Genomic DNA, 14,523 nt, shown 5'->3' with positions numbered 1-14,523 from the left:
AAACAATCACAAAACTGCAAATAAATGGTCTCATTACTAGGTTCATCAACTCATAAATGTGCTAGGAGCATTGCAGAACATGTACGAGGAACAGGATGATAAAATGAAGCGAACTGTTGAAAAAGCTTCTAAGGATGCAAGATCGGGGAAAACAATTGATCCTTTGTAGTGAGCCTCCTTGGTGTTCAGGCAGAAGGATTGATGAACTGCCTATCTATGGAGTATCTATGGGTAATCCATCTAGTTGTGCCATGCGGATTGGTGATGTGGTCATTTGAATAACTGGATAATAAAGGAAATGTCTTAGATTTTTGGAAGTAATGAGACACCATTCTTACCACACTCCACACCTCACATCTCATCTTGCATTTCCTCTTTACTAGTTACCAACCATATGATGATTGTTCGGATGGAAGTTTATTGTCACAAACTGAAGAAGGATGTAGCTGCAGAGCTGGACATTGATAAGAGATGGAACTTTGATTTCTCTGCATTCCTGGAAATGTGGTTTCACAGATCTGCAAAGGAGGCTGGAGGTGAGAGCCATTAGACAGGGACTTCAAATCAGGCCCGACTGGAGGGAAACTAATTCCCACCCAGGACAATACCTGTAACATATTTGGATTAACATATAGTTTTTATTCCATCAAAAAACAAATCTGGGATTTATCATGATTGCCTGTTCAGATTGATAATCTTCTGCTTTTGAAGATGAAACATTCGATTTAAGACAACCAGATGATTGACATGATCTTCTGGCAGTTTCCCCACACAAAAAATCTCAAACATCCTGTCAAGCCCTCGAAGAAAATAATGAAAGAATTGTTTTCGAGTTCTTATTCTGCTTGTTCACAATCATTTTCGGAGTTGTTATTCTGCTTATTCACATATGCACTCACCCCCTAAAAAGTTCACTTCTTTGCATGAAAAATCTATGGTATATGAAAATGGAAAATGGAAAAATGAAAAATTAGGGAGCAATATGAAGAAAGATGCAGCTTCAAATTTCCAGTACCAATGTGTGACTTTTGTGAGATGATTCAACAATTCTGGAGTTTTCCTCAAACCCTGACTTCATGGAAATAATCCAGCAAAAACAATCACACCCTCTGGTACCATTCTAAATTTCTTATTTCTGTCATCACCGAAGAATTTGGCTGCCATAATCAGCATTAAACTTCTCATAACGGTGCACATGGAGATGAGCTGACGGTCTAGTATTCTTCAAAGCAATTTTAATATCTTCATGCCTGATTGGACCAACCTTTGGTAATTCTGCACGTCATGCACCCAAAAAAAAAAAAAACTTATATTTCATAAGCTGAATAGAGGGAAACGTATACTGCCAAGAAAAAAGTATAATAGCCCTGTCCAGTTTCCAACAGTCCCACACTCCTGGAGCTTCAGAAAATGACTCCAGGTAATAGTTTCTTTATGTAGTGTGCATCATGGTAAAGTTAGTCTCTATAGTAAGCTTAGAACAAATGAAGATATCCAAAAACCACAGAATCTTTCATAAAAAATGACAGAAAAATCTGACAGCTCTGTGATGCACTTTTTCGGTATTACAATTTGTTAAAAAAAAAAAAAATAGTATTTTCTTACTCTAGGGGACAAATGCGCACACGAGAGAGAGAGAGAGAGAGAGAGAGAGAGAGAGAGAAATGTATTTTAATATCAACTAAAAATGTATTTTAAATATAACTTGGAATATCAAGGTTCAATAAATGTCAAGGGATATTGACAGTGTTCAATAGTATCTGATGCAGGAACAGTCATGTACAATTCATTCATTTTGTCAAGAGATGACTAGAAAGAAAATCATAAGTAGAACAAACATATATTGTGTAAAAGTACCAGAGTGCAAAAATGGAAGACACATGAGAATTTTCCAGTAAGTTCAAGAATGTGTCTATGAAAAAACAACCCAATATCCATACATATGTACATAGGAAAATAGGGTATCCTAGTCATATGGCTTTTGGTGGTAAAACACTGAAAATAGTAAATGGATTGCAGACATTAACAGTGATAGTAGTTAAGGTCAACAGCATTAATCCCTTATTTTCACCCCCAAAATAAAATGAAAAAAAATTGCTGGGCGTGGGGGTGGAGAGTGCTACATTTTAGAGAAAATGCTTAACAGAAAAAATCTGGATTAATTGATAAAGTAGTAGTAAATGCGGCAAACTCATTGGTACTAGCATGAGCATATACCAGTTCAGGAGTGCCTGATATATCACCAATCTACTTAACTGCTTGAAAAGACATTGACTTTTCTCATTCTTATTGAAAGGAATCACAATAGAATTATCATCTATTAAAAATAAATCAAGTAAATTGCATACCCTCCTCAGGCACCACTTCTTGCTTTTCTTCCAGAAGCACCATTACCCGCCTCAGGGGCTGCATGGCAGCCTCCTTGCAGAGCAACCGGATATCTGACCCTGAATAACCTTCTGTGCTCTCTACCAGGAGATCATATGGTACCTCCTCTTCACCAGGTACTGATGGCAAGAGTTCCTCTAACATTGCTCTTCTTGCTTCTGGCTCCGGGAGAGGAACGAGGATCTAATTTACAAGGTGACCAAATTTAATAGAAGCTACAGAGACAGAGAGAGAGAGAGAGAGAGAGAGAGAGAGAGAGAGAGAGAGAGAGATGTGTCTGCGCATCAATGTTGCAAATAACATCTAAGAAATGATCATGCTCTTGAAGGTTTTCAAATACCTTCAAATCATAAGAACCTACTCCCATATTTCCATTGAAGTTTAACTCCCAATCACCGACTTATGGCACATTTTATCTTTTACATTGACTCTGGAGTTCACATCTAGCTCTTGATAAGTTCAGAGCTTCCTATATTTCATGCACGGTGGACCAGTCATCCTAGCCCAAATTGGGCTCGTCCACTGTGTTCTGGTGAAGGCATGAAGCAACATCTATTATATGGTTTGCCAATGATGAACTTATATCAGCCGCATGGAACCATTATGTGCACTCAAACTGATCATATGGTAGCTTAGTTTGCCCAAAAGGGGGGTGGGTGGGGGTGGGGGGAAAGGCCCTACATTTCGAAGTCAAACCAAAGAATGTATGGAACAAGAATGTCTGCACATAGACCCATTTTTTTTAACTTCCATTTATTTTTCCTAAATCTCAGATGGTTGAAACCAAGTTACTCCCATGCCATAAAGTTGACTAAATCAAGTTCACTAACTGATGTTTTTTTCTTTTCTCAAGGTATGTAGATTATTATCGAAAAGGAAAAATGAAAAAATCAACTATTTTATTTTTCTTTCTACAGGATGAATATTTTCTCCCAAGTATAAAGTTTAATTTGAATTGGTTAAGAAATTGAGAACATTAAACTTTAAAATAATGCAGAACTTGCAAGTGCATGCTTTTGCTCTCTTATGGTACCATGAGTTTCTAATCAGAAGTATACCCGTTTCTCAAGGCGCCGAAGCATAGCTGCATCCAGTTCCCAAGGAAGGTTTGTCGCAGCCAAAACAAAAACAAGTTCATCTGTCCTCATCAAACCATCCATCTGCAACCTAATATGAATGATTAGTTATTGGGAAGGTAACATTGAGCCCATTTTGAGTTTCTATGCATAAAATATCAACATAAGAATCAAAGAGATTCAATTAGTAGTGGATTTACAAAAGAGTAGTAAGTTTTCCCTCATGGGAAGGGGAATAAAAGACAATTGCTTTTATTTTGTGTTCATCACAAAATAAAAAATAAAAAATAAATAAATAATCCAGTCACTATCTTAATCTATTGGCAAGAGGCATTGTAGTAGTTCTATATTTGGAAGAGGGCATAAAAGTTGAGAATAATACTACAGAGTATCCTTATGAGTTTCTTACGAACATATGAAATCCAATCAGCTACAAGGCACCAATCTGAAAACTCATGTTCATTCTAGGGACTAACAGACTGGGTAAAGCTCTGCTGAGTGACCTCATGTTTTTCTTCAGATTCACCAACAGGGTCCAAAAGGACTAGGATTCTAAGAGGCATCAATTAGGGGGAAAAAATAATCTCTGGTTCAACAAGATAAATTGTCTTACTTCAGCTTCTGGTCACGATAATTTTCACCAAAAGATTCGACTGAGAACAGTCACTTATTCGGTTATTGGCGAATTACATTTCTAACAATGGACCCATGTTAGGACTAGGAAATTGTTATGTCATCAATAATTTATTTAGAGTAGAAGTTTTTCCTACAGTTTGCTATGTCTAGTTCCCCATGCATCATTGACAAGAAGCTTGATAAAGGTCACTATGGATTTCATCCATGCAGATTAGTTTCGAGTGAAGAGTAACTAAGCAATGGTAAGACAGATTTTCATCTTTTCAATTAAATCTGGGGCATCAATTGTTATAGTCTTTTGCTTGCACTAAATATTTTTACCTCTACAAGGATACTAGATTTTACTCTGAAAATCTTGAAAAAGGAGCCAAAACCTCCACCACTCGATGTTGTCCCGTTAAACTCTGTAAGGTTATACCAGGAGAGAGTTTAACGACACAACATCGACTGGCGGTCCTGGATATCCACCTTAGCATGAGGCTCACATGAAGACGATGCACTTATGCCTTAAGATAAATTGGAGGCGACTACACGGAGTGCCCCTAAAATCCTTCACTGATAAAGTGGTCGAACGAGGCAGGTGGGACTGTGTGGGGAATACTAATGAGATGTGGACTACAATGACAATTAGCATTAAGGATGTGGCTAAAAAGGTCCTAGGGTTAACTAAGGGTGAGTGGCATATCCCTAGATAGACCTGGTGGTGGAACAATGGGGTCCAGGCCGCCACTAAGACTAAGAAGGATTGTTTTAAGAGTTAGCAAAGGACTAATGAGATTGAGGATAGAGTAAGATATCACACAAATAGGAATGAGGCTAGGAAGATTGTGGGTAAAAGCTAGGGCAACGAAATATGATTTGTATGAAAACCTTAATACAAGGGAGGGAGAAAAAGAGATTTATAGGATAACTAAAATAAGAGAAAGGATGAGCAGGGATTTGGACTATGTCAGATGCATCAAAAGTGAGGATGGTAGAGTGCTGGTATAGAATGAGAAGTTGAGGATATTATGAGGACATGGGGTGATTATTTCTGTAATCTACTAAATGGAGATACTATGACTGATAGGTTGAACCCAAAGGTGGAGGGGGTAGACACGAAGCCAATACACCTGATGGACATTCACTGCAAGTTGGCGAAGTCGAGGTTAAAGAGGCTATGAAAAGGATGATATTGGTAGAACTACGGGACCGGATGAGATCCCAATTGAAGTATGGAAGAGCTTGGAAGGACATGGGGTGACTTAGTTAACCAAGTTGTCTAACAAAATTTTGAGTACAAAACCTATGTCGGATGAGTGGAGGATAAGTATTGTGGTTCCAATTTATAAGAACAAAGGGGATGTCTAAAACTTCCATATCTATAGAGGCATAAAACTTATGAGCCACACCATGAAACTATGAGAAAAGGTTATTGAAGCCCACCTAAAAGAGGAAACCAAGGTATCAGAGAACCAATTCGGTTTTATGCCAGGGAGATCCACAACAGAAGCTATTTACATCCTAAGGAGGATTATGGAAGTATTTAGAGCCCACAAAAAGGACCTCCAGAAAGCATATGACAAAGTATCGAGAGAGCTAATTTGACATGTCCTAGAGAAGAGAAGGGGTAAGATTAACTATGTAGATATAATTAAGGACATGTACGACGGAGTGGTAGCGAGTGTCAAAAATAATAAAGAGACAATGTAACGAATTCCAAATTACAATTGGGTTACACCAAGGATCTGCTCTAAGTCCTTATTTTTTACACTCATTATGGATGATCTAACTAGGCACATCCAAGACTCGGTTCCGTGGTGTATGCTATTTGTCGATGATATTGTGCTAATAGATGAAACTGTGGATGGGATTAATACTAAACCGGAGCTATGGAGATCAAGAGGTTTTAGGATAAGCAGAATGAAGACGGGATATATGATGTGCCCCTTCAGTCAATCTAGAGGAGGAGAGGGAGTGGTGTAGCTTGGGGAATAGGAACTACCCCAAAGGGACTGTTTTAAATACCTGGGTCTATCATTGACAAAGAGGGGGATATAGAGGATGATGTTGCCCATAGAATTAAAGTGAGGTGGATGAAATGGCAAGGTGCGTCGGGAGTGTTATATGACAAAAGAATGCTTATTAAACTCAAGGGAAAATTCTACAGGACAGTTATACGACCAACTATGACGTATGGAGTGGAATGTTGGGCAGTAAAGAAGAGTACTCTGAATAAACTGAGCGTAACGGAGATGAAAATGTTGAGAAGTTTGTGCGGCAAGACCAGAAGAGATAGGGAAAGGAATGAGTGTATTAGAAATGGTTTGGGGATTGCACCAATCCAAGACAAACTCCATGAGAGCCAATTGAGGTGGTATGACCAAGTCCAATGAAGACCTATGGAGGCCCCAATAAGGAAGAGTAACCAGATTCATTTGGAGGGAGCTAGAAAAGATAAGGGCAGGCCAAAGATGAATATTAACGAAGTGGTCCGAAAAGATATGCAAAGAGTAGGGTTCGACCCTAGTAAGACTTCGGATAGAGTTTTGTGGAGGACAAGGACCCGTGTTGCCGACCTCCTGTAGGGAATGTTTCCACGATGTGTCTTTCTATACTGCTTTACCTTCTTCTATTATCCCCAAGTTTCTTCTTTTTAACGTCTCTTTTATGCTTCTTTACTTTCTAATTTCCATATCGGATCCATGTAGCCGACCCCATTTAGTTGGGATAAGGTTATGATTGTTGTTGTTGTTGTTGTTGTTGTTGTTGTTGTTGTACATTTTAAGATTTTACTGTATACAGTCAACTCCAAGGCAGGAAAACACCAACTGGAAAAACGAAAGTAGTGTTAAGAATGGTCACTATAACACTTCAATAGACTGTCTAAATCACAAGCATGGAATTACATAACCGACTTCCTGAGCCTGAATTACATATAGAATGTGATCATTAAGACATTAAGTATAGAAACAAACCACAACAAAACTGGAAAATTATTCCATGAAGTACATGACAGATTTGCTGTGCAACTAATTAATGTGAGACTGTTAAGCAATTGAGAGAGAAGTAGGCCTCAACCTACAAGCCCAAGGTGTTAAGGATTGAAACATGTAATTCAGAATTTTTGAAGTGGGTGTACACCACTTTGTGTAACGAAACAAATATCTTTTACCCAGGACCAAAACAAACTCAACTTTTAAATCTCTTTGTATTTTATGGATAACCAAGTCCTGAATTGATAATGATGTTGGTGAAGACTTTCCACAGAGGACTTTCCACAGAGGACTTGATTGCAAGATCCACTAGCTAGTGAGAGATTCCAATATGCTACTTCATATAATAATTGACTTTGTAACTTGCATGGCCAAAAACTGACAACATTATTATAGGTCAAAGAATCTACCAACATTTAAAACTCCTAGTAAGTAAACAAGGTGCCTTCTCATACAACTTCAGAAAAGAATTAAAAATCTTTTTCCCTCCAGTCAGGAAGTATCCGTCAGCATATAACGGTTTACACCTATAGACTTGAAAAAGAAAATGAAAATCACCTGTATTAGGAGCTCAGTTTTCAAACGCCGACTTGCTTCATGTTCACTGCGACCTTCACCACGTTGACTAATGATAGCATCAATCTCATCAAGAAATATGGTTGATGGTGCATGGTGTCTAGCCAGTTCAAATAAAACTTTCACTAACTTCTCTGAATCACCTGTAATGATATAAAACTTTTGAGCCACATCATACTTAAACCACTAAATTTAAATTATGTCACAACTAGAATCATTATTTCATTTGATGATGAAAAAATTTTCATGAGGTCTTTACAGTATTGCCAGCAAAGAATAGGCAACAAACTAAAATCTCGACTGTCCTAGTTCAGGATCTCATCAGTCCGATATAATACTTCTGCATATATATTAAGAGTTGGTAGGATTCAAATCACAAATTGAGAATAATTAAAATGAAGAGAAAACGACAAAGAATTAAATTACCTTTTAAACAGATCTAATTAACAGAAGGATAAAAAAGGAAATTTAATAGAAATTTTGCATACCACGCCATTTGCTAACAACAGATGATGCTGAAATATTGAAAAAGGTGGTCCTACATTCAGTTGCAACAGCCTTGGCAAGCATAGTCTGCAAACTTGGAAGTTATGAATCAGTTAATATTGGAAAAACTAATCATAACAATAGATTAATAAGGTCTATACTTAATAGAAATGAAATTTTAAGACATCAACCAACGGTAATAAAGAATGACAGCAGACCTTCCCTGTTCCTGGAGGACCGAAAAGTAGAATACCTTTCCATGGTGATAGAAGACCAGTAAAGTACCTAAGCAACATGCAAGCGAGTTTCAGCTAACTGAATTAATCAGTTACACAAAAGTTTGGGTTAAACTGACAAAGAATAGATAAATAGAAAAAAAAAAAAAAAAAAAAAAAAAAAAACCTATTAAATTTACAATCACATTGGTTATTCAAGTCAGGAGAATGGAATGATCTTGGAAATACAGAAAATTTAGAAAATAAATCCAATCTCTGCTTCATTAAATCCATGAAACAGAGACATGTTTAGGCTTAACTCTATCCCCAAAACATTCATTAAAAATTTCCACATAAGCAATCTTACCAGGTGCAGAGAGAGATTCAGAGCTGGGGATATATTTTAGTCCAATCCATGGGTTATTCTTCCTCACCCACCCCCAACCCCCCCCCCCCAAAAAAAAAAGAAAAGAAAATTACTAGTTAATAGTATGTCCAGCCAAATGTGTAGCATTCAGAGTTCAATGGTTTAAATGTACAATAGGCACTGTAATATATTTAAATTCTGTTCTATTTTTCTAATCTTCCAAAATCTAGCTATGAAAAAGAAAAAAATTGGGCAGTAAGTTTTTTGTCCAGAACAAAGGAGCAAGACACGTCCTTTTCAGTGGTGGTTCTTTTTCCTGCATGGTAGGTGAAGTTTTCAAAAGCGGTACGCGTGTTTCACCACCTTAGCTTCTCCACATTTAGCAAGTTTCAGCCCATTAACCTTTCTCACAGGACAACGTTGATTTTTGCACAAGGTAGTGGAGGCATGTTTATAATCTTAAACTGATAAGATATTGTCCTGTTCTCCCATAGAGGATTAATATAGATCAACCCCCCCCCCCTTTGGAATAGGTAAGATAGGGGTATCCTTTTGAACACTCCACATCAGTTGCAACAGCAAAAAAATGTCAGAGCCGCTAATTTTGCAGCATTGTCCCTGCAGAAAACCTAGACAAAAATACTAACAGGTTTCAAGTTATGAAGAAATGTTTAGTGAAAGTTCAGTCAAGATTTATCTTATGCTTTATTTTTGGGGGTATCAGTGCTGTATATTATTTCAATTAAGTGCAATAAAGGTAATATCAAGACTACCAATTTCAGCATCAAATATTACTTGATGGCATATTCTTGCAAATACTATGGCCATAACTGTTGTGTAACTTTAGTAACAATAGGACTGAGAGTGGGGTGGTGAAAATTGATTATAGGGAGCTACCACAAAGCGAAAACTTTAGATACCTAGGTTCAATCATGAATAAGAGAAGGAGAATAGAGGATAATATTGTTCAAAGAATTAGAATAGGGGTGCATCTGGAGTATTAAGCGATAGACGTATTGCTTTAAAAATGGAAGGGAAATTTTCTAGATTGGTTATACGACAACAATGACGTATGGGTCTGAATGTTGGGCAGTAAAGAAAAAACATGTAAACAAATTGTTGCGGTGGATGAGTGGTAAAACCAGGAATGATAAAATAAAGAATGAAAAAAGTAAGCAAACCTGGGCGTTGCCCCTCTTCATGATAAATTGTGAAATTTATTTCAAATTGAATAAGCTAAAAGAGCTAGAGGTAGGCCTAAATAACCATAGAAGAAGAAGTGAGAAAAGACATGGATAGCTTAGGATTGGAATCTCATATGACTTTGAATACAACGGACTGGAGAAATAGGATCCACGTAGCCGACCCCATTTAGTTGGGATAAGGCTGAGTGAGTTGTAGTGTGGCTATAACTGTAAAGAACCTGAAAAAGAATATAAGTTGGATAACGTATGAATTCAAAAAGTAGGTAGCTTCAACCAGGCAAGGGATAAAGTAAAGAGTACACAATAGAACAAGTACCCAGAAATGGAAATTGGCATATTTTACTTTCAGCATACACACCAAAATTGTCCTTATTGGAAATTCTTAAAAAAAAGAAAAAAAAATGAAGCATGCTTCAATGGCTTGATACATCCAGTGCTTTATGAAAAACATACTTGGGATACTTTATTGGCATGACAACTGCTTCTTTAAGAAGTCTTTTGGCATTCTCCAATCCCTTGATGCTTTCCCACTTTACATCTGGACTACCACAAATTATATCCCTGTCAAGAAAGCAAAAGAATAGAAACAATATCAATATAATATATATATTTGTAGGTATTGAACTTGGGAAATAATAATTTCTGACCACAAGGAAATCTTAAATCAATATTGCTAAGGCATAAAATCCTTGACATTTTCAATTACCTACATAAACTCTCTGCTAATGCACGCATTTCTACAGACTCAAAAGGCGGAAATAGTGGTTTCTGCCTGCAAAAGTAATATAGAAGAAGTTAGCTGGTCTTTTTTTTTTACATCCAGCCTACCCCTGCCCAGTAAGAAGCAAGGGGAGGGGGGGCGGGTTGGGGGAGGGGGGAAGAACCAAAACAGGTAAGAAAAAACTCCCAAATTCCAATAGAGACTGATTCATAACCACTGAAAAAAAGGAAAGGCATTCAATTATCTAGACAGCTATTCTCTCAATAATTTAGTAGAATGGACTCCTGAGTTCTATTAAATTTCATTCACAAGAACCAAAAAAGAAAAGCTGAATAAGCATAGTTTGTGAAATTTTCATTCACAACGATTCGTCGTGTGGCTAATCAATAATGACACAAACATAAATTATCTTGATTATGGAACTCAATACTGTGAAATTTCCATTCACAACGATTCATAGTGTGGCTAATCAATAATGACACAAACATAAATTATCTTGATTATGGAATTCAATACTATCTCAATGAGCCACTCTACAAACTAATAGAATATATTTATGCCATAATCATCAGGTAACCTGAGCTCTAACGGTCAAATACTTTTTTATGATAAATTGCTGGGACACAGAATGTTGACATAAATTTAAAGAAGGATGAGTGCAAAAAGGTGCAAAGTTGGATGTCTGCCGTATTTACATTCCAGCAAAATTCCATCCTCCAGTCACTTCATGTGGTTTCATACTGTAGAACAGATAATGAAAACAACACTTGATCATAATTAAGAGAAGTTCCTATAGTATGTCTCACATTAGGGTTTAGTCAAAGAGTTCCTCTAAGTTCTGAAAATATTCTAATAACGACAGCAACTGAATCACTTAGGGTGAAGTAACAAAAATTAGAAGGATAACATTAGGGTGGGAAAGTGGACAAAAATTGCAAGTCATAAAAACTATATACAATTTATAATGGGAGTATCATGAGCTTGGTACAAAGACCATTGATCCATATAGTAAATAAAAACATCCATCTAAGTTTATCTGCTTTATCATACGGTTTTTCATTAACTCTGTCATTAGAAACTCCATTGAGCTGCGGTGTGCTCTGCTTCTCCTGAGATAGAATAATAAAAAAGAGAAGAAAATGAGTTGGGGATTAAGAAACAAATAATTGACAATGGAAAACTGCTTGTCTCCATTAATGTGTCATATGCCACAAACCCGATTCTGAAACTGCTCGTATATGGCCATGTCAGATGTGTTTCTTGCGCTTCCATTCCCACTAATTGACCCATTCAAAGAACTTCCACTGTTATCTGTAGTCTGATTACGCAAGGCAGCATCCTTCTGCTCAGGCACCCTTTTCGTCCCAAATTTCGCATCATAAAACGTATTGAAATCCTTACGGTACAGCAAGAAAACAGATTTCTCAATCAATACTAATTTTCGGACTCTTTATATTAAAAGAATCAATGTTTGCAGCCAAATCTACTAAAATTCACACGGAAATCATAGAGAAATGGATCAAACTAATACAAGATTATGCAGAAAGAATCTCCATTAATATAAAAAATTGAAGAAATGAATCCAGATCAAGATTAGGAGCAAAGATATCTATAGAAACTGGGAGATTAAAACATTGCGATGACAGTAGAAGACAAGTCGACAAAGAGACTCAATTACCTCGAATGACCAGCGAGTAAGAGAAGGCTCGTCCGCCATTGCCGTTAGCTCTCTCTCTCTCTCTCTCCCCGTCGGAGAAAGGGAGAAATTATAGGAAATTCGGTCACAGTCGGAGTGTCTCTCCACGAGTCCACGGACAACAGTTTGTGTGTTGCGTAACTGTGTAAGAAGAAAATTAAGAAGGTCGAAGTTGTAACTGATCCAATCATTGACAACAAGATTGTCACAACTCAAAACTCAAAACTCAAAACTCAAAACTCACTGCCACCAAAATAAAAAATTTAAGGTTAGAATCTTTTAGGGTTGAAATCGTCTGCAATTCCGATCTAGTGCAATTCCGTGCAATTCCGTCCAATACCACCTTCAGGCGGTGACACGTGTATTGATACCAATACAATGGTCCAGATCTGATTTAAATGTCTTTTTACTGATTTAATGTTTTATTAGTTATACCAGATCTGGGTCATTGTATTGGTATCAATACACATGTCACCGCCTGAAGGTGGTATTGCACGGAATTGTACGAGATCGGAATTACAAACAATTTTTATCCAATCTTTTGTCCTTTTTTTATTTATTGGGTTGGTATTTTTGTAGTCAGACATTTTTGTTGTATGATGGCATTTTTTTTCCCTTCTTTCTGTCTGGCAAAGTTGTATGATGACATGTTACAATTCATAACAAGTGACAATTGCATTCTTTTGTTACGATTTTGGTGGGTTTCCTACCAAATTATTGCCGATAAATCGTGGGCTCATTCTTCAATAGGCATGTGGTCAGAGCTCTAGTCTCTTCTCATTGTTTGGGAGTTTACGATTTCATGTTCTATTTCACTCCCCGATGGAGTTCTTTTCATCCTTCCTTCACGGTATTACTTCGTTATTGGACACCCAAGAGTATTTAGTCTTGCAAGGTGATCCTTGCATATTCATACGAGATTCCATGTGCCCCATGCTACTCAAGTCATAGTGTAAGCTCGTGATGCTTTCAGCTACTAGACTCTCACCATCTAAGGTGCAGTACTCCATCGCTTCGCCTCGCAACATGGCACATGTATTGCTCTCCCACAACCTCATTTTCATAGTTTAGGGGTTAAACATGAAATTTGCAAGAATCTATCCTTCACCAAAATCAGCTAAATGGTAGCAAGGGAAATTGAAAGGAAGGTGAAAATTTTCAAATCAATAAAATAAATTTTGTAATCATGGTTATATTAACTACTTTAGCATTTTATCACATTTAATAATATTACTTTTTAGATGTAATTTATATGGGCAAGAGATTGCTACCTGGTTGTCTGGCCTTTGCACCAATGCATGGACCAATGAGAGTACACATAAGGGCATCAACAATGATGGAGTTTTATGATTTTATGGGGGATGTGGTGAATTCCCAATTACAATTGGACTACATCAAAGATCTGCTTTAAACTCTACAAAAAAAAAAAAAAATAATAATAATAATAAAAAAATCTACTTTAGACCTTTATTTATTGGTGTTTATCATGGATAATTTAACCAAGAACATTCAAGACGAAGTTCCATGGTGTATACTCTCTACCGGTGGACGAGACAAAAGCTAGAGAATGACACTAAATTGGAGATATGGAGATCAATCTTATAGTCAATAGGTTTTAAACTAAGTAAATGTTGTGTAACTTTAATCATACTACGATGGATAATGAAATTATGAAAATGGATGAGAGAGGTATCGTAAAGGTTGACGCCCATGCATAGTTTAGGTCTTATCCCAAGTATGACAACAAATAAAATCCGTTCAGATATTAAAATCCGTGTAGCCAACCTCATTTAGGTGAATTTTTGTTGAATTTTATATTCTTTTATATTTTATAATTATTATTTTTTTTTATTTTGTTATGTTTGATCTGATTGATGTGGCCAACCCCATTTAGGATGGGCGTCAATTTTGCACCCTTCCTATGTTTGGGTGCAAGGCCCAGATGATCAGATAGTATTCTTTTTCCCAATTTTTATTTTACTTTTCAAATCGAAAGGGTTTGTATGCTAAGTATGTGGAATGATTTCATAACAAAATATGAAATGATTTGGAGTTAATGACATAACTATGTGGAATGAAATTCGACAACAAATATGAAATAATTTGGAGTCAATGACATAACTATAAGGGGTAATGATTACAAAAATTTCTTATTAGGTTTAAAATTCACTTCATTTCCCTT

The 14,523-nt window shown here is 36.7% G+C and overlaps 1 protein-coding gene across 1 annotated transcript; it reads right to left on the bottom strand.

Moving 5' to 3' along the window:
* Positions 1 to 811: 811 nt before the first annotated feature.
* LOC122093289 (katanin p60 ATPase-containing subunit A-like 2) lies at positions 812 to 12,553 on the bottom strand. Its single transcript, XM_042663572.1, has 11 exons — positions 12,324 to 12,553; positions 11,862 to 12,041; positions 11,696 to 11,754; positions 10,631 to 10,696; positions 10,378 to 10,485; positions 8,356 to 8,422; positions 8,140 to 8,224; positions 7,634 to 7,794; positions 3,447 to 3,548; positions 2,349 to 2,571; positions 812 to 1,275 (listed from the first exon to the last, which is right to left on the bottom strand). The coding sequence occupies exons 1-11, from the start codon at positions 12,360 to 12,362 to the stop codon at positions 1,142 to 1,144; spliced, it is 1,224 nt and encodes a 407-aa protein (XP_042519506.1). The 5' UTR covers positions 12,363 to 12,553; the 3' UTR covers positions 812 to 1,141.
* Between the last annotated feature and the right edge of the window lie 1,970 nt (positions 12,554 to 14,523).

Source organism: Macadamia integrifolia, chromosome 11 (genome assembly GCF_013358625.1).
Source record: "Macadamia integrifolia cultivar HAES 741 chromosome 11, SCU_Mint_v3, whole genome shotgun sequence".
NCBI classification, from domain to species: Eukaryota; Viridiplantae; Streptophyta; class Magnoliopsida; order Proteales; family Proteaceae; genus Macadamia; species Macadamia integrifolia.
The sequence above is the reverse complement of the archived record's forward strand: the minus strand, read 5'-3'. Positions and strand labels throughout refer to the sequence as shown.

Excerpts from the sequence above, each read along its gene's own strand:
- LOC122093289 (XM_042663572.1), bottom strand. The coding sequence starts at position 12,362 with ATGGCGGACGAGCCTTCTCTTACTCGCTGGTCATTCGAG. Across the intron at positions 12,042-12,323 it reads TTACTCGCTGGTCATTCGAG|GATTTCAATACGTTTTATGA; the intron begins GTAATTGAGTCT and ends CTGTACCGTAAG. Across the intron at positions 10,486-10,630 it reads TTAGCAGAGAGTTTATGTAG|GGATATAATTTGTGGTAGTC; the intron begins GTAATTGAAAAT and ends CTTTCTTGACAG.